This window comes from Schistocerca serialis, chromosome 2, assembly GCF_023864345.2.
Source record: "Schistocerca serialis cubense isolate TAMUIC-IGC-003099 chromosome 2, iqSchSeri2.2, whole genome shotgun sequence".
Taxonomy (NCBI): domain Eukaryota; kingdom Metazoa; phylum Arthropoda; class Insecta; order Orthoptera; family Acrididae; genus Schistocerca; species Schistocerca serialis.
The window spans coordinates 364,078,397-364,099,021 of NC_064639.1; the positions used below are offsets into that span (position 1 = coordinate 364,078,397).

Below are 20,625 nucleotides of genomic sequence, written 5' to 3' on the forward strand. Positions count from 1 at the left end.
CATAGTGCTCAGAGCCATTTTTTCAGGGGCCGCGGTCAGTAATATAATGCACCATTTCACGTACTGGCCGGCAACATTTTAATTTTAGACAATCCCGCCAGCAGATCCATCTGAATATAATTCCCGTGTATTAACCTCTGTGGCCATGTGCTAACAACACACATCGCCGACATGCGATATTTACATGGACGAGAAGCATAGCCCTACTAATGGTGCGCGTTGTTTTCTGTTCCAGAATGCGACGCAGGACCTGTTCGAGTTGCTGGAGCGTGTCCAGAGCAGCCGGCTGGACGACCAGCGCTGCGTGCTGCCCGCCTACTTCACACAGGTCAGTGAGTGAGTGCGTTTCTGCCGCTAGTTTCAAACCGTCCGACGCACTGCATGAGGTGGCATCCGATGCACGTACACGCACGTGCTCTACTATAACGACGTACCTCGTCCATTTCAATTAAACTGGACATTGTGAGAGTGCAGCAGGCGAGCAGTTCGGAAAAATATATTTTTATGCACAGTTGTCTTGATCGGCATTTGTGGACGGAAGTAAAACGTCAGGTAGTCGTGGCCTGTTGATCAGTTGATTACAGGTGACTACGATGGGTGCCAGACGACTGTTTGACATAGCAAGATATTGGTTCTGTTGAGGACGCATGAGAATCGAAACTAGTAAGCTGCCATAAGCCCAAAAATGCGATCAATACAATCTAATACATAAAAATGAATATCTGTTGCATGGGGGCTTAATTGAAATAATAAATGCAATAATTTTAGTAGCTGTGTGACCGGTTACGAAGTCTCGTAACCGGTTGGCCCTGGCTAGTATTAGCACGCAATCTCACTGCATAAAATAAAAATACAGAATGACAAGAAATTTCCATTAACACAATTGATTAATTAAGTCCCCTGCAACTAAAAAAGCTACGAAACAACAAGGCACAAGTGTAACGGTTCTGTGTGTGGTAGTGTGACTCAACGTACATGTATCTGGTTCGGTTCTTCCTCAATACGACAAGATATTTTAAACACCATTTACAATGAACTGATTGAAAACTAGAAACACTATAATTGCACATAGAAACCAGAATTACAAGTCTAATACATGGACACGAGCCAGATGCTTTGTTGACTGAACCTGTGACCAAGAGGCATTGTCATTAAAGAAATCTGTAATACTTTTTTTTTACCTCAATATATATTGACGAAAAATACACTGTGATAATTGCAACATCTTCCATCTACATTACACCAACCGAACAGCATCTACTCTCTCGCCCAACACAACAACAACTGCCCTCGACATCCTCTGAACTACTACCGCACCAGTGGAGGCGGCGGAATAATAATCTTTGGCGCAATCTCTGGTGCTGTGGCTCAGTGTAGCCACCTTTCACTGTTTATTTGTTTGTTCGTCTTCTGTGCATTCTTACAGCATTCATCCGATAGCGATGAAACGTTATTGAGTTGTTGTGTAGACCTATATGGTTTCTGGGGGGGGGGGGGGGGGAGGGAATGAGCCAGCAACCACTCTTAGAGATTGGAGTGAAAAGGGGGCTTAGCTCAAGAATTTCTTGAGCAATTTCAATCACATTTTGCGTATGCACGATTCATTATTTATATAAAAATACTATGCTGGTTAGTACATCGCAACCACCCCTAGGGCTGAGTAGGCGGTAGGGGGAGGCGATGGGAAGACGTAAAAATATTCGTAATGACTGATATTAGTATCAAATGGATCATTTTAGAGGTAGCTAGGCTCATTGGTGACTCTCTCGATGGTGTTTCACCACTAGAATTGGGGGTGGGATGGGGTGGGGTGGGGGTGAAAGACAGGGACGTATCAGCATATCTCTGTAACGCCTGAAGGATACTCTCCCAGAATTAGAACACACATCTTGCTATATCGAAAAATACACCTCTAGTCCTTTCTGAGAATGCGTGGTCAAAAGACGTGACATGGGATGCCAGGAGTAATTTCAGCTAAATCTCGTATATACGGGGCTCATTATTTATATAAAAACACACAATTTTAATTTGGCAGGAAGTTTCAGATCAGCGTACAATCCGCTGCAGAGTGAAAATACAGTTTGGAATCAATAAGTTACTTTGCATTCGTGCAGCTTTCCCCTGAGTTCCCAATATTTAAACACAACCAAACAGTCCTTACTTTTTGCAACGCCTCGTCATGCGTGTGTGTGTTTTCCTGTCAGATATTAGTGAGGACGACGTTGGGCATCTTCCACCAGGAGCGAGGAATAAATTGTATCTGCAGGGACCGCCTGTCGCTGAATGCTACCACTGGACTAATTAGGCGGTCAGAAGAGGCGCATAAATTGTCCTCTAACGCCGACCAGAGTTAGTGGTCACTAGACCGTGAATCACCCTCTGCCATATAACATCCGCAGGACCTCCGCCCGCCCCCCCCCCATGTCTACGACCATCGGCCAGAAGGAAGGCGGGGGGGGGGGGGGGGGGTGAAGAGCTCAAACTGACGAAGCCACACTCCTATTCTCAACCGGCAAAGCTCTTTGCTTTGGAAACCTGGTACAGGAATAACATATGCGTTAACACATACTCCAGAGATTACGGCCAACTCGTCTCTTACCCCTAGCAATACCAACGCATTTTCCATAAGGTGTAATAACAAGTGGAGGGGGGGGGGGGGGGGGGGGGGAAGGCGGGTAGGTACTTCGTACCCAACACTAAAAAAAAAAAAAGCTAAAAAAGGAACCAAATTTCATTAAATATATTTAACTTTTAATAACAACATAATTTTGAAATAGGCTGAAGAACCTGAAAATATATTTTAGCACAGTCCTAGCAACACCAAGACATTTTCAGTAATGTTTACACTGGGTGGACGGGTACTTTATGACCACCACAAAAAACTTCAAAAAAAAATATTTCGGTGACTGTCGTTGAATTTCATCCACAACATATTTTTTAAAGTTAGATGTGTAAGAAGGGCACTGAATCTGAAAATACGAATATGACATTTGTTGCGAAAAGTTACATTCGTTACTAAAACTTCAATTTTTGGCTTAAATTTTACTCAAAAATTTAAAACAGTTACGGAATCTCATATAAGAAATCATTAAAAACAATATTATTTTTAAATTTTAAAGTATAAAATACCAGACTGGATTACAATATATTAGAAACGTGGACACGGAAGTACCCTCCCCTTGTCTCCCCCGCCCCCTTGGTATTGCGAGGGTCTGGTTGAAGGCGACTCTCATCGGTGAGGAGAACGTGATGCGGTCCAGTCGGCATGTTGGACCCATCTGTACCGTCATGCATGGTGTCGTGGTTGCAAAGATGGCCCTCGCCATGGACATCGGGAGTGAAGTTGAGCATCATGTAGCCTACTGCGCACAGTTTGAGTCGTAACACCACGTCCTGTGGCTGCACGAAAAGCATTATTCAACATTTCACCATGGTGGCGTTGCTGTCACGATTCCTCCGACCCATAATCCGTAGGTAGCTATCATCCACTGCAGTAGTAGCCTTTGGGCGGCCTGAGCGAGGCATGTCATCGACAGTTACTCTCTCTCTGTATGTCCTCCGAGACTCCTGGACACTTTCCTTGTTGAGAGCCTTTCCGGGCACAAAGTAACAATGCGGACGTGATCGAACCGCGGTATTGACCGTCTACGCATAGTCGAACTACAGACAACACGAGCCAAGTACTTGCTTCCTGGTGGAATGACTGCTGTCGGACCACCTCCGTCTAATAGGCGCTGCTCATGCATGATTGTTTACACCTTTGGGCGGGTTTAGTGACATCTCTGAACAGTCAAATGGACTGTGTTGTGATACAATATCCACAGTCAATGTCTATATTCAGTTCTGGGAACCGGGATGATGCAAAACTTTTTTTGATGTGTATATTTCCGACAACTCGTTTCAGCCATTATATGCAATCCTCAGATCTAGAAACTCGTCGCAGCAGTTGTTGAGCATCGTCAACGCAATGCAACGTTTAACAGTTTCTGTGACGAGGTTTTAGTTCTGCAGATGACCAGTGTTGGCTGAAACCGGTTACCGAAAATATAATAAAAACTGTGATCTAGACTGTATTATTCAGACAATTAAAACATACAGATCACTGTGGTATGTCGACGAAAACGAAATCCCATACTTAGAAAAATTATTAATGTAATAGCTTTTGACTATTTGGTCTTTTCTGAATCATCAGTAGAACAGTTCGTGATGGGAGGTATCCTTGTGGTATACAGTCACTGTTAAGGAACTTCTAAAGAAACGGAGTCTACTGCATAATAGGTGTAAGCAAAGAATAAGGCGGTAGAAGGATGGTGAATGAAACACGTTTGGTTGTCATGAGAGCAATGCGTGAAGCATTTAATGACTACCATACCGGAATATTGTCGAAACATATTTCACAGAACCCAAAGGAACTGTGGTCGTATGTAAAGGCTGTTAGTGACACCAAAGTTAGTGTCTAGTCATCACGGAGGAGACAGCAACTGATATTGAGGGTAACTTTATTTTCAAATGTTCCTTTACAAATTAAAACCTAGGAGTATTGCCTCCATTTAATTCTCGTACCACTGAACAGATGAAAAGAATACATATTAGTGGCGTTGAGACACCGTTGAAATCGTTAATTTTCAACAAAGCCATAGAGCCCTGTTGAATCCCAATAAGATTCTATACTTTATTTGCGGCTGAGTTAGCCCCTCTTTCAACTGAAATCTACCGTAGATTCCTCAGACAAAAAACCGTACCTAGTGGTTTGTAGAAACGACAGGCCCTAGCCATCTACAAGAAGGGTAGCAGAACTGATGCACAAAGTCATTGTCTGATATCTTTGACATCACTTGTAGAATATTACGAGCTCAGACATAATGAGGTATCTCCTCTATGCCAGCCGGAATGTATTGGGAGAAAACATCGATCATGCGAGACCAAATTTGTAATCTTCCCACATGACATCCTGAAAGCCATGGATCAAGGCAGTCAGGCAAATACAGTATTTCTCGATTGCCGAAAAGCATTACACTCAGTATCGCATTTATTCTTACTATATAAAGTTCGATCGTATGAGGTGAAATTTGTGATTGGACTCAGGATTTTTAAGCTGGGAGGATACTGCAATTCATCTTCGATGGAGAGTCATTGACAGATGTAGAAGTAACTTTGGGTTTGTTCTAGGGAAGTGTGTTGGGAACGCCGAGGGAGGTGGCGCAGTGGTTAGCACACTGGAATTGCATTCGGGAGGACGACGGTGGTAACCTGCGTCCTGCCATCCGGATTTAGGTTTTCCATGATTTCCCAAAATCGCTCCAGGCAAATGCCAGAATGGTTCCTTTGAAAGGACACAGCCGATTTCCCTCCACATCCTTGACACTATCCGAGCTTGTGCTCCGTCTCTAATTGACTTTGATGTCGACGGAACGTTAAACCCAGTCTTCCTTTCTTCTTGTGTTGGGACCCTCGTTGTTCATGTTGTATATCAATGACCTTGCGGACAATATTAATAGTAACTTCAGGCCTTTCGCAGACGATGTAGTAAAGTGAAGCACTGCCTGAAACAAGTTGTCCAGCTATTCAGTCAGATCTTTATTTGATTTGCCTTGAGAAATATAAAAATCTGCTCTTCACAAAACGTAAAAATGTAATATCCTGTGAGTATAATATAAATAAGTCGCAGTTGGAATTTGTCCAGTCATACAAACAGTGGAGATAACAATTTGTAGGGATATGAAACGGTACGATCACATACGCTCAGTCGTAGGTAAAGCTGCTGGCAGACTGCGGTTCATTGATGGAATACTACGGAAATGAAATCAGTCTACAAAGACGTCTGCATCCAAAGTACTCACACAAACCATCCTAGAATATCCCTCAAATATGTGGGACCCGATCCATATATGACTAGCAAGGAGTATTGAACTGATACTAAGAAGGGAGCACTAATGGTCAAAGATTTGGTCTACCCATGGGAGAGTGTCACAAAGTTTTTGAAAGAACTGAGCTGGAAGTAACTTGAAGATACATGCAAAACTATTCCGTGAAAACGTACTCAGAAAGTTTTTAGAATCAGCAAGTGATGTATCTAGAAATGTACAAGTTTATAATAAATTATTGAAGCAATTTCACAGATTTTCTGAAGCTATATTATTTGACATATTGTCACAGGGTTTTGCACGGACATAGAAAAACTCAGAATTCTCTCTTTTTTTTTGCTACATATTACAAGTGCTACATATGTGCCCTGCTGCTGATTCTGCAGATATCATGTCGATAATAAAGTTCTTCCCACGTTTGATGCACTGCGGGCCGATCTGTTGATTTCCCCTAGCAAAGACATCCCGAAGCTATAAACTGCGCATGATGTCGCCGAATCATGTTGGTGGATCTGAAGTGTCGTTGCACTATTACGGTCGACTGATGTGAATGCAACTATAGTACAACGTACGCTTTCTCGGCGCATCTCGTCATCTTGCCTGACTACTCGCTGATGTCCTCCTGTGGCAGAATTTTGAAGTCGCGGCTGTAAGAACAAAACTTTTTAATTTTTTTTTATGGCCGCTGGCTACAGTATGTCAGTTAATATAGCTGCAGTGAATTTATGAAATCGCTCCAGTCATTTATAATTACCTTGTATTACAACCCCTACGTATTCCTCGCGCAGAGATCGCGAAGATAAGATTAATTATAGCACACACAGAGGCATTTTAAGTATTCATTCTTCTTGCGCTCCATACCTGAATGGAACGGAAAGGAAACGCTGATGACAGGTACAATGTGACATAAGGTCTGTCATGCACTTCACAGTGGTTTGCAGAGTATAGATTTAAAGCTGTGTAGTATTTTTTAGTATACTGTAGCGGACTGTATAGGGATAGGAAGAACCTCCCGGTTAAAACCGACGCCGGAAGTTCTGAATAACCGATATTTTTCGGTATTTGTTTGGTCTCGTTTGTAACAGGTGTTTTTGTTCTTTACTAACTACCGGATATAAAACCGAAATTTTAAAGAACGAGTGATTATTACTCGTAAAATTTGAATTGCTTTGAAATATTGCAGTGTTATAGGAAATTGGTAAAGCAGTTAACGCTGTTTTAATTGTTTTAATAACAATGTCAACAGAAACGAGGAACAGAGTAGTGTTCCTGTTACCATATGTCGGGGCATATTAGATGGTATGCGTGTATAAGCAATGCCCAAGACTTGCCCCATCATATCTGTATGGTAGTTTCTCGCTGGCGTCATCGGACAGAAATTGTACTGCAGAATGGCAACATCCCTAGTCTGGAAGTGAAGTGTCAGTGAAGTACTATGCCCCATTGACTTAAAAGATCAGAAACGGGAGGAGGCCCAACAAACTTGCGATATAATATAAGGAGAGAATTTAACAGTTCATTCATGGTTTACAATAGCCGCGCGGGATTAGCCGAGCGGTCTAGGCGCTGCAGTCATGGACTGCGCGGCTGGTCCCGGCGGAGGTTCGAGTCCTCCCTCGGGCATGGTTGTGTGTTTGTCCTTAGGATAATTTAGTATAAGTAGTGTGTAAGCTCTGGACTGATGACCTTAGCAGTTAAGTCCCATAAGATTTCACATACATTGGAACATTTTTTTTTGGTTTACAATAAAAATATAAAGCGGCTGATCTTGTGACTGTTTCTATCTAACTTGCCTTTATCTGCTTGTAGCCCTTGAATACAGACAAATTAACACGAAAAATAGGTCATCAGCCTCAGTTTTCACCCTTTAGCACTGGCTATTGGTATTGTCCAAATAGTGGTATGAGCCCCGATTACAACACGATTTTTGACCAGAGTTTCATAAAATTAGCATCAGTACGACAATTCTGGTGATTTTGTGTAGTGGTCAACCACTTATCACTTTTCGAGAAAAGCAGTGAACGACGGTGAATCGACCGTTTTCTCTTGTTTGCCTATTTAATTTAATATTTTGATTCTATGTATCTTGAAACCGGGGGAGTCAAAATTTTTCACTCTTAGTTCGCTACCCCTAGACCCGTGGTCTAGGAGTAGCGTCTTTGATTCATAATCAGAACGTCTTCGGTCCCGGGTTCGATCCCCGCCACTGCCTAAATTCTGATAAATAATCAGCATTGGCGGCCGAAGACTTCCGGCATAAGAAGTCAGCCTCAGTCAGCCAACGGCCTTGTCAAAGAGGGCGGAGGAGCGGATAGAGGTTCGGGGCACTCTCTTGTCCTAGGGGTGGGAAATTGTCCCTAAAGGCGGAAGAATCAGCAATGATCAACGACATGAGGGTGCAGAAGGCAATGGAAACCACTGCATTAAAGACGCGTAACGTGTATCAACAGGACCTGTGGTCTGTAATTGAAGAAGTGTCATGATGATCTCTCCATTGGCAAAAGATTCCGGAATAGTTCCCCATTCGGATCTCCGGGAGGGGACTGCCAAGGGGGAGGTTACCATGAGAAAAAGATTGAATAATCGACGAAAGGATAACGTTCTACCAATCGCGGCGTGGAATGTCAGAAGCTTGAACGTGGTAGGGAAACTAGAAAATCTGGAAAGGGAAATGCAAAGGCTCAATCTAGATATAGTAGGGGTCAGTGAAGTGAAGTGGAAGGAAGACAAGGATTTCTGGTCAGATGAGTATCGGGTAATATCAACAGCAGCAGAAAATGGTATAACAGGTGTAGGATTCGTTATGAATAGGAAGGTACGGCAGAGGGTGTGTTACTGTGAAGTGAAGTGGAAGGAAGACAAGGATTTCTGGTCAGATGAGTATCGGGTAATATCAACAGCAGCAGAAAATGGTATAACAGGTGTAGGATTCGTTATGAATAGGAAGGTACGGCAGAGGGTGTGTTACTGTGAACAGTTCAGTGACCGGGTTGTTCTAATCAGAATCGACAGCAGACCAACACCGACAACGATAGTTCAGGTATACATGCCGACGTCGCAAGCTGAAGATGAACAGATAGGGAAAGTGTATGAGGATACTGAAAGGGTAATGCAGTATGTAAAGGGGGACGAAAATCTAATAGTCATGGGCGACTGGAATGCAGTTGTAGGGGAAGGAGTAGAAGAAAAGGTTACAGGATAATATGGGCTTGGGACGAGGAATGAAAGAGGAGAAAGACTAATTGAGTTCTGTAACAAGTTTCAGCTAGTAATAGCGAATACCCTGTTCAAGAATCACAAGAGGAGGAGGTATACTTGGAAAAGGCCGGGAGATACGGGAAGATTTCAATTAGATTACATCATGGTCAGACAGAGATTCCGAAATCAGATACTGGATTGTAAGGCGTACCCAGGAGCAGATATAGACTCAGATCACAATACAGTAGTGATGAAGAGTAGGCTCAAGTTCAAGACATTAGTCAGGAAGAATCAATACGCAAAGAAGTGGGATACGGAAGTACTAAGGAATGACGAGATATGTTTGAAGTTCTCTAACGCTATAGATACAGCAATAAGGAATAGCGCAGTAGGCAGTACAGTAGAAGAGGAATGGACATCTCTAAAAAGGGCCATCACAGAAGTTGGGAAGGAAAACATAGGTACAAAGAAGGTAGCTGCGAAGAAACCATGGGTAACAGAAGAAATACTTCAGTTGATTGATGACAGGAGGAAGTACAAACATGTTCCGGGAAAATCAGGAATACAGAAATACAAGTCGCTGAGGAATGAAATAAATAGGAAGTGCAGGGAAGCTAAGACGAAATGGCTGCAGGAAAAATGTGAAGACATCGAAAAAGATATAATTGTCGGAAGGACAGACTCAGCATACAGGAAAGTCAAAACAACCTTTGGTGACCTTAAAAGCAAAGGTGGTAACATTAAGAGTGCAACGGGAATTCCACTGTTAAACGCAGAGGAGAGAGCAGATAGGTGGAAAGAATACATTGAAAGCCTCTATGAGGGTGAAGATTTGTCTGATGTGATAGAAGAAGAAACAGGAGTCGATTTAGAAGAGATAGGGGATCCAGTAATAGAATCGGAATTTAAAAGAGCTTTGGAGGACTTACGGTCAAATAAGGCAGAAGGGATAGATAACATTCCATCAGAATTTCTAAAATCATTGGGGGAAGTGGCAACAAAACGACTATTCACGTTGGTGTGTAGAATATATGAGTCTGGCGACATACCATCTGACTTTCGGAAAAGCATCATCCACACAATTCCAAAGACGGCAGGAGCTGAATTATCGCACAATCAGCTTAACAGATCATGCATCGAAGCTACTTACAAGAATAATATACAGAAGAATGGAAAAGAAAATTGAGAATGCGCTAGGTGACGATCAGTTTGGCTTTAGGAAAAGTAAAGGGACGAGAGAGGCAATTCTGACGTTACGGCTGATAATGGAAGCAAGGCAAAGAAAAACCAAAACACTTTCATAGGATTTGTCGACCTGGAAAAAGCGTTCGACAATATAAAATGGTGCAAGCTGTTCGAGATTCTGAAAAAAATAGGGATAAGCTATAGGGAGAGACGGGTCATATACGATATGTACAACAACCAAGAGTGGACGATCAAGAACGAAGTGCTCGTATTAAGAAGGGTGTAAGACAAGGCTGTAGCCTTTCGCCCCTACTCTTCAATCTGTACATTGAGGAAGCAATGATGGAAATAAAAGAAAGGTTCAGGAGTGGAATTAAAATACAAGGTGAAAGGATATCAATGATACGATTCGCTGATGACATTGCTATCCTGAGTGAAAGAGAAGAAGAATTAAATGATCTGCTGAACGGAATGAACAGTCTAATGAGTACACAGTATGGTTTGAGAGTAAACCGGAGAAAGACGAAGGTAATGAGAAGTAGTAGAAATGAGAACAGCGAGAAACTTAACATCAGGATTGATGGTCACGAAGTCAGTGAAGTTAAGGAATTCTGCTACCTAGGCAGTAAAATAACCAATGACGGACGGAGCAAGGAGGACATCAAAAGCAGACTCGCTATGGCAAAAAAGGCATTTCTGGCCAAGAGAATACTAATATCAGCCGGCCGCGGTGGTCTAGCGGTTCTAGGCGCTCAGTCCGGAGCCGCGCGGCCGCTACGGTCGCAGGTTCGAATCCAGCCTCGGGCATGGATGTGTGTGATGTCCTTAGGTTAGTTAGGTTTAAGTAGTTCTAAGTTCTAGGGGACTGATGACCAGAGATGATAAGTCCCATAGTGCTCAGAGCCATTTGAACCATTTTAGTAATATCAAATACCGGCCTTAATTTGGGGAAGAAATTTCTGAGGATGTACGTCTGGAGTACAGCATTGTATGGTAGTGAAACATGGACTGTGGGAAAACCGGAACAGAAGAGAATCGAAGCATTTGAGATGTGGTGCTATAGACGAATGTTGAAAATTAGGTGGACTGATAAGGTAAGGAATGAGGTGATTCTACGCAGAATCGGAGAGGAAAGGAATATGTGGAAAACACTGATAAGGAGAAGGGACAGGATGATAGGACATCTACTAAGACATGAGGGAATGACTTCCATGGTACTAGAGGGAGCTGTAGAGGGCAAAAACTGTAGAGGAAGACAGAGCTTGGAATACGTCAAGCAAATAATTGAGGACTTAGGTTGCAAGTGCTACTCTGAGATGAAGAGGTTAGCACAGGAAAGGAATTCGTGGAGGGCCGCATCAAACCAGTCAGTAGACAAAAAAAAAGACAAAAAAAAAGTTCGATTTCAGTGTTCGTTGCAGGAAATAATAGGGATAAAAAAAACGAAATCGGTTATTTTGGGAGTTTTCTGGTTAAACTGATGATGTAAAAAAAACGATACAACCGAAAGCCAGCTGTTTGAGCGACACCGCCGTAGCGCGTTTGGGCGATTAGCCAGACGACTGTGCCAGTACGGCACGGCCTCGTGCCGGCCACCTGGTGGGCGCATCTTTATTAATTAGCCGCGGGCCTCCCTCGCCTCCCTGTGGCAGCCGGCTGCCGGCTGTCGGCCGCACCTGGCGGGTGGGTGGACCGCCGCCGCTGTATCTGCCCATCAGCTCTGATGGACGCAGCCAAAATATGCACTCACGGAACGTAATCCGTAACTGGAAAGGGAGGCACTAACGGAACTCTGTACCAGATGCTACAAAGCACCAGGTCGGCAGTTATCTACTGGACGGACTGACGCTCTGGGAGAGACACGGGACTCTCTTGGACTGGAGTTCACATCCACACGTGAACGGAGTTCACATCCACACGTATTCATTCAGATTTACATTTTCCGTACTTTTCCTAAACCGATTGGTAAAACTTTGAAAAGGATACGACCGTTTTGTTTTCCCCTCCTTGTCCTATCTACGATAGAGCTCTCTCGCTGATGGACAGAGCTGTGGCATATCGTTTGTTTTCTTTAATGAGTAATTAGTATTGTACGACATTCGATGTACCGTTTCCATATGTCTTGAAACATTTCCTTACGTATACTCTCCACCCTCCCGCACACCCCTCCTACCCACACACCCACACCGACACCCACACCCACCCACCCACACACACACACACACACACACACACACACACACACACACACACACACACACACACAGGTGCCCAACGATGGCCTACTCAGTAATTTTGGAATAATGTGCAGCACATTAGCACTAAGATAGACAAAGATCAGTGTCATGGTTCCACCTCGGCTATTGATTCATCAACAAGTACAGTGTGGTGGCAAAAGACATGGGACAGCGATATGCACATATACAGAGTGGTCCAATGTTAGTGACCGGGCCAAATATCTCTCGAAATAAGCATCAAACGAAAAAACTACAAAGAACGAAACTCGTCTAGCTTGAAGAGGGAAACCAGATGGCGCTATCGTTGGCCCGCTAGATGGCACTGCCATAAGTAAGACGGAAATAAACTGCGTTTTTTAAAAAAATAGTAACCCCCATTTTTATTACATATTCGTGTAGTACGTAAAGAAATATGAATGTTTTAGTTGTACCACTTTTTTAGGTTTGTGACAGATGGCGCTGTAATAGTCACAAACATATGTCTCACAATTTCAGACGAACAGTTGGTAACAGGTAGGTTTTTTAAATTAAAATACAGAACGTAGGTACGTCTGAACATTTTATTTCGGTTGTTCCAATGTGATATCTGTACCTTTGTGAACTTATCATTTCTGAGAACACATGCTGTTACAGCGTGATTACCTGTAAATACCACATTAACGCACATATAGTAGTTCAGTAGGCGCGCCGCTGTCAGTCACTGTCATAGCGTCGCGGTACAGCTCCTGTCGGGGTCACCGCAAACGGCGAACAACCAGCTGGAACGAAGTGTGCGGTGTCATCTGCCTCGAGCGGGCTGAAGGTCACTTACGACGCGATTCCTCAACGGGCGTTGACAGAAGATGGCAACCACAACTCGTTACCTATACTTTTATCGAAATAAATAATTAATTCTGAATCTTCTTTCACTGCACCTGCCGGTGACCACAGATCACTGCCATCCTTACGAGGAAAACTGACAAGCAGCGAAATGGGAGAGTTCTTCCCGACAAGGAACCGACAATACTCACGCCCTCCTAATAGTTGCCTCTTGCAGAACTCACTTACCGCCACTCCCCGGTGTCCGTGCGGCGACCGGGAGAACAAATACGTGCAGCAATGATAGCAAGTGTCTCTGATAGGCGCCAGAGGCAAAGCGAGCCCCAGCAAGGCTCAATTCTGGCTCACGAGTGCATGTCTTTCATACAAGTATCACCAGATGAATTTACCTGGAGATGGACGACTTAGAGCAAGTTTTGACAATGTTGACTGGAATACTCTCATTCAAATTCTAAAGGTGGCAGGGGTAAAATACAGGGAGCGAAAGGCTATTTACAATTTGTACAGAACCCAGATGACAGTTATAAGAGCCGGCCGTTGTGGCCGAGCGATTCTAGGCGCTTCAGTCTGGAACCGCGCGACCGCTACGGTCGCAGGTTCGAATCCTGCTTCGAGCATGGATGTGTGTGATGTCTTTAGGTTAGTTAGGTTTAAGTAGTTCTAAGTTCTAGGGGACTGATGATCTCAGATGTTAAGTCCCATAGTGCTCAGAGCCACAGTTATAAGAGTCGAGGGGCATGAAAGGGAAGCAGTGGTTGGGAAGGGAGTGAGACAGGGTTGTAGCCTGTCCCCGATGTTATTCAATCTGTATATTGATCAAGCAGTAAAGGAAACAAAAGAAAAATTAGGAGTAGGAATTAAAATCCACGGAGAAGGAATAAAAACTTTGAGATTCGCCGATGACATTGTAATTCTGTCAGAGACAGCAAAGGACCTGGAAGAGCAGTTGAACGGAATGGACAGTGTCTTGAAAGGAGGGTGTAAGATGAACATCAACAAAAGCAAAACGAGGATAATGGAATGTAGTCGAATTAAGTCGGGTGATGCTGAGGGAATTGGATTAGGAAATGAGACACTTAAAGTAGTAAAGGAGTTTTGCTATTTGGGGAGCAAAATAACTGATGATGGTCGAAGTAGAGAGGATATCAAATGTAGACTGGCAATGGCAAGGAAAGCGTTTCTGAAGAAGAGAAATATGTTAACATCGAGTACAGATTTAGGTGTCAGGAAGTCGTTTCTGAAAGTATTTGTATGGAGTGTAGCCACGTAATGAAGTGAAACATGGACGATAAATAGTTTGGACAAGAAGAGAATAGAAGCTTTCGAAATGTGGTGCTACAGAAGAATGCTGAAGATTAGATGGGTAGATCACATAACTAATCAGGAGGTATTGAATAGAATTGGGGAGGAGTTTGTGGCACAACTTGACAAGAAGAAGAGACCAGTTGTTAGGACATGTTCTGAGGCATCAAGGGATCACAAATTTAGCATTGGAGGGCAGCGTGGAGGGTAAAAATCGTAGAGGGAGACCAAGAGATGAATGCACTAAGCAGATTCAGAAGGATTTAGGTTGCAGTAAGTATTGGGAGATGAAGAAGCTCGCACAGGATAGAGTAGCATGGAGAGCTGCATCAAACCAGTCTCAGGGCTGAAGACCACAACAACAACAATAACAAAAAAATGGCTCTGAGCGCTACGGGACTCAACATCTGAGGTCATAAGTCCCCTAGAACTTAGAACTACTTAAACCTAACTAACCTAAGGACATCACACACATCCATGCCCGAGGCAGGATTCGAACCTGCGACCGTAGCGGTCGCGGGGTTCCAGACTGAAGCGCCAAGAACCGCTCGGCCACACCGGCCGCCTAACAATAACAACAACAATGGACAAAAAACTCTGCGCCGAAATATCGTGACAGCACATTACGGACACCCGCCAGTTCGCACGAAATTTCAGGGACCAACAGTCATATGGCTGTGGGATGTGATTATTACGTGATAAATGCTAGAACGGTACGGCGAGCCCAGAAAGGTCGAGGGAAGCCTGGCGGGGCCCTCGTCTTGTGCTGACTAGCGCGCCGTCATCAACAGTCAAGAAGCGCGCTCATCAGGGTAATGAGCGCCGCGGCGTGTTTGCGCCGACAGTCGATCGGTGAGGGTCCGCGCCGGTGCTCGCTCCAAAGAGGCGCAGTGCCAGCCTGGCCGTGCGCGCGCCAGCTGCACCTGCCGGAGCGTGCGGGTCCTCCATACGGTCTCGCGAAACGAAACGATGTTCCACGGCCGTCTTCTCGGAAGAGCGTATGCCGGTTCTGTTTCATCTCCACCTGCAGCCCCACGTCTTGTATGAAGATTGTCGCCTCGAGAGCTACATATGAGAGTTCTCGAGTCTCGTACAGCTTCCGGAAGCTTTGTAGTGCCCTCTGAATTTGCAGAACGATACAGAGATCATCAGTGTGTTTCCTGATTTTGGAACATACCAGCTCTCGAACACTTTGTGGACCAATGCTGTCCTAGAATTGGGCCAATAGAGACGACGATCCGTCTTGTCAGTTTCCAAGAGTGGTGATACTTTGGCCATAATCGTTGGACTACACCATCAAATTCCGTATGTGAGCGTCGTCGTCTTCCCGTTACACATGAGCAGCAATCTACAGGTAGGTAACAATTACTTTCGCCCTAATGCGCCTACATGAGAGATGACGTTTCAGCACATCCTATATACCCTGATCGTGCAAAGTGTTTGGTAGGGCAGTGGTGCATTTTCGACCTGCGTTTGCTATGATGTGCCCAAAGTACCTTCCCCGAGAACGGGAATTATGCAAACTAAAATTCATTATTCTTCATTTACTCTCATTACGCGAATAGCTTTCTTTCTTTGACAGCAAACTATGACTGGCTGTATATATGGGGTGTTTCAAGATCTCTGCAGGGGTAGTGGATCACGTCATGGGGAAGAACATTTGTTAGAGACAAAATGTTTGCTGACCTTCCAAGCAACACTAGACGTCCTTGTGTATTGGCTGTGCTCCTGTGAGGCAGTAGGGCGTAGAAACTTCGCAACGTGTGTTTGCAGTGTGTGTTGCCTATAATTTAGTCAGCTGCTCCACGTGAAAGGAGGTAGGCCGAATCAATTAAAGTCCTTGTTTCGCTTCAAAAATATCTTTCTCCGCTTAGAAATCCTCATTATTAAGGTTTCCCTGTTGAACATCAGTCTGACAGTTTACTAGGGTAGGTAGTATGCAGCACAACTGGTTAGTAAACCCTGCTAGTTCGGTGAAATCTTGTTGTCGCAGGGACAGCGAATACGAAAGGACGCCTGTTGTCCTGATAAATGACAGCGAAAATTTTGTTTTTGTATTGTTTTTAATGTTTTAACATACATTTACTGCACTTAAGATGCCTGCACAGTGACCAAAATCTGCCGGCCGCGGTGGCCGAGCGGTTCTAGGTGCTTCAGTCCGGAACCGCGCGACTGCTATGGTCGCAGGTTCGAATCCTGCCTAGGGCATGGATGTGTATGATGTTCTCAGGTTAGTTAGGCGTAAGTACTTCTAAGTTCTAGGGGACTGATGGCCTCAGATGTTAAGTCCCATAGTGCTCAGAGCCATTTGAACCATTTGGCCAAAATCAGAATATGTAATAAATACCATAAATATCACTTGCGGCTGATTGCTGTACCCACAGCTGTTGCCCTTTGGAATCAAACCTCAATAGGTGTCAGATTGCAAACCTGGATGTCTTAAGATTCAAAGCTCTTTCAGCCCTGGTAATCATTTCTTAATTTGAAAAATGCCTAGTAACACTTTGCTTCTAAGACAACGTTATATTGTAGGTTCCCCTATACCTGGCTGAGAAAATCATTTCAAAGGTCGAAGGTAATCAAGGATGCGCCACCTCCAACAGAGCTGCCTAACAAAAAAATGTTTCAAATGGCTCTGAGCACTATGTGACTTAACTTCTGAGGTCATCAGCCCCCTTGAACTTAGAACTACTTAAACCGAACTAACCTAAGGACATCATACACATCCATGCCCGAGGCAGGATTCCAACCTGCAACCGTAGCGGTCGCGGAGTTCCAGACTGTAACGCCTAGAACCGCTCGGCCACCCCAGCTGGCGAGCTGTCTAACACAAACGTGTTAAGGACAGCTGTTAGCATTTCATTTCTACAACGAGTGTGACAGAGTGCAGGTGCCGTCCTCTTTTTTAAAAAAGAAGTAAATGTTGTCTACTGTAGGAATGAATATGTTCTACATAACGAATCTGTTCATGTGAAATGGTTAGTTAAAAATAGCTTAACATCTTAACCTTGCAGTATTAAATTTTAATTGGCCAATGAAACGCAATTCTTTTTAATTTCTGTTTCAACAAGAAACCTCACTAAATTGTTAGCCACCCCTTTTACTGCAATCCCGTTAAGTGCAACAATGATGGCGCATTCATTTGACTCCACATTGATGTTGCAAAAATTTGCACGAAAATTTCTATCAAAATCTGAGTGCGAGATAAGGGGGCCACCGTGTACGTATACCAGATTTCCCAGCAGCTCAGCACCAGGAATATATACAATGCACGTTCACCTCTTTCGGCACCACGGGTCGCATTCTACAAACTGGGGGAGATGCTTGTCCTTCGCTTGTGCAACACACTCGTTGTTATGCCGAATGTATGGATGCGCTGTAATCACTTGACAGTTCACAATTCCACTCCGTGGCGGGCCACTGTAAATTGTAGAACGCTCCAGAAGGATAAGATGGTGTAGGTACAAGCCAGTCTGTCAGAAATCCGAGACGTAGTTCAGTTGAAATCCATCAAACAGGCAGGTCACTAAATTATTGTGTAAGCCAGGTAGAGACTTCAGCACAGCACGATTAGAAGTGCCTTAGAGCTGCCCGACGCCCTGTTCTATCTCTAATTTGACGTCAGCGGCCAAGACCATGTGAGGCCTTCTGGTGCCTCTTACCGACCTTCGAAAGAGTCGTTGATAGCAAAAATCTCAGTATATTGACATCGTTGTCGGATGTCAGAGATATAGCGAGCCCCACTTGATTTGATGTCCTGAGCGAGGGGGCGGAAGAGCCACTCAACGGACAAATTTTAACGGCGAAACTGTGAAGCGGCCAGTGTTTCGTTATTGAAAGACGTTATTCAGCGGCTCTCCGCTCATCTAGAGCGACACGGCCGCTGGAAGTTTGTAAGGAGCCGCGCCAACGTGCGAGCAGTTTCTTCACAAGAGATGAATCCGTCTTGTTGTCACATTCTCTTGCTACATACGCCATCCTCTCTGGTTAAGCTCTTGTGATTGCACTGAAGAGCTCCTAGATAACAGAACGCAGCATGTCATTCTCAGTGGAGAGAAGTCTTCCGAAGTAAGAGTGATTTCAGGTGTGCCGCAGGGGAATTTCGTAGGACCGTTGCTATTCACAATATACACTCCTGGAAATGGAAAAAAGAACACATTGACACTGGTGTGTCAGACCCACCATACTTGCTCCGGACACTGCGAGGGGGCTGTACAAGCAATGATCACACGCACGGCACAGCGGACACACCAGGAACCGCGGTGTTGGCCGTCGAATGGCGCTAGCTGCGCAGCATTTGTGCACCGCCGCCGTCGGTGTCAGCCAGTTTGCCGTGGCATACGGAGCTCCATCGCAGTCTTTAACACTGGTAGCATGCCGCGACAGCGTGGACGTGAACCGTATGTGCAGCTGACGGACTTTGAGCGAGGGCGTATAGTGGGCATGCGGGAGGCCGGGTGGACGTACCGCCGAATTGCTCAACACGTGGGGCGTGAGGTCTCCACAGTACATCGATGTTGTCGCCAGTGGTCGGCGGAAGGTGCACGTGCCCGTCGACCTGGGACCGGACCGCAGCGACGCACGGGTGCACGCCAAGACCGTAGGATCCTACGCAGTGCCGTAGGGGACCGCACCGCCACTTCCCAGCAAATTAGGGACACTGTTGCTCCTGGGGTATCGGCGAGGACCATTCGCAACCGTCTCCATGAAGCTGGGCTACGGTCCCGCACACCGTTAGGCCGTCTTCCGCTCACGCCCCAACATCGTGCAGCCCACCTCCAGTGGTGTCGCGACAGGCGTGAATGGAGGGACGAATGGAGACGTGTCGTCTTCAGCGATGAGAGTCGCTTCTGCCTTGGTGCCAATGATGGTCGTATGCGTGTTTGGCGCCGTGCAGGTGAGCGCTACAGTCAGGACTGCATACGACCGAGGCACACAGGGCCAACACCCGGCATCATGGTGTGGGGAGCGATCTCCTACACTGGCCGTACACCACTGGTGATCGTCGAGGGGACACTGAATAGTGCACGGTACATCCAAACCGTCATCGAACCCATCGTTCTACCATTCGTAGACCGGCAAGGGAACTTGCTGTTCCAACAGGACAATGCACGTCCGCATGTATCCCGTGCCACCCAACGTGCTCTAAAAGGTGTAAGTCAACTACCCTGGCCAGCAAGATCTCCGGATCTGTCCCCCATTGAGCATGTTTGGGACTGGATGAAGCGTCGTCTCACGCGGTCTGCACGTCCAGCACGAACGCTGGTCCAACTGAGGCGCCAGGTGGAAATGGCATGGCAAGCCGTTCCACAGGACTACATCCAGCATCTCTACGATCGTCTCCATGGGAGAATAGCAGCCTGCATTGCTGCGAAAGGTGGATATACACTGTACTAGTGCCGACATTGTGCATGCTCTGTTGCCTGTGTCTATGTGCCTGTGGTTCTGTCAGTGTGATCATGTGATGTATCTGACCCCAGGAATGTGTCAATAAAGTTTCCCCTTCCTGGGACAATGAATTCACGGTGTTCTTATTTCAATTTCCAGGAGTGTACATAAATGACCTTCTGAATGAAATCGGAAGTTCACTGAGGCTTTTTGCGGATGATGCTGTGGTATATCGAGAGGTTGTAACAATGGAAAATCGTACTGAAATGCAGGAGGATCTGCAGCGAATTGGCGCATGGTGCAGGGAATGGCAATTGAATCTCAATGTAGACAAGTTTAATTTGCTGCGAATACATAGAAAGAAAGATCCCTTATCATTTAGCTACAATATAGCAGGCCAGCAACTGGAAGCAGTTAATTCCATAAATTATCTGCGAGTACGCATTAGGAGTGATTTAAAATGGAATGATCATATAAAGTTGATCGTCGGTAAAGCAGATGCCAGACTGAGATTCATTGGAAGAATCCTAAGGAAATGCAATTCGAAAACAAAGGAAGTAGGTTACAGTACGCTTGTTCGCCCACTGCTTGAATACTGCTCAGCAGTGTGGGATCCGTACCAGATAGGGTTG

The 20,625-nt window shown here is 45.0% G+C and overlaps 1 protein-coding gene across 1 annotated transcript in view; it reads left to right on the top strand.

Annotated features, from left to right (window-relative positions):
• The window catches only part of LOC126455987 (rap1 GTPase-activating protein 1-like), an 891,623-nt gene that overhangs the window by 417,448 nt on the left and 453,550 nt on the right, over positions 1-20,625 (top strand). The window contains exon 3 of the mRNA XM_050091744.1: positions 236-328. Coding sequence (XP_049947701.1) covers positions 236-328 — 93 coding nt within the window. The remainder of the gene's footprint in view (positions 1-235; positions 329-20,625) is intronic.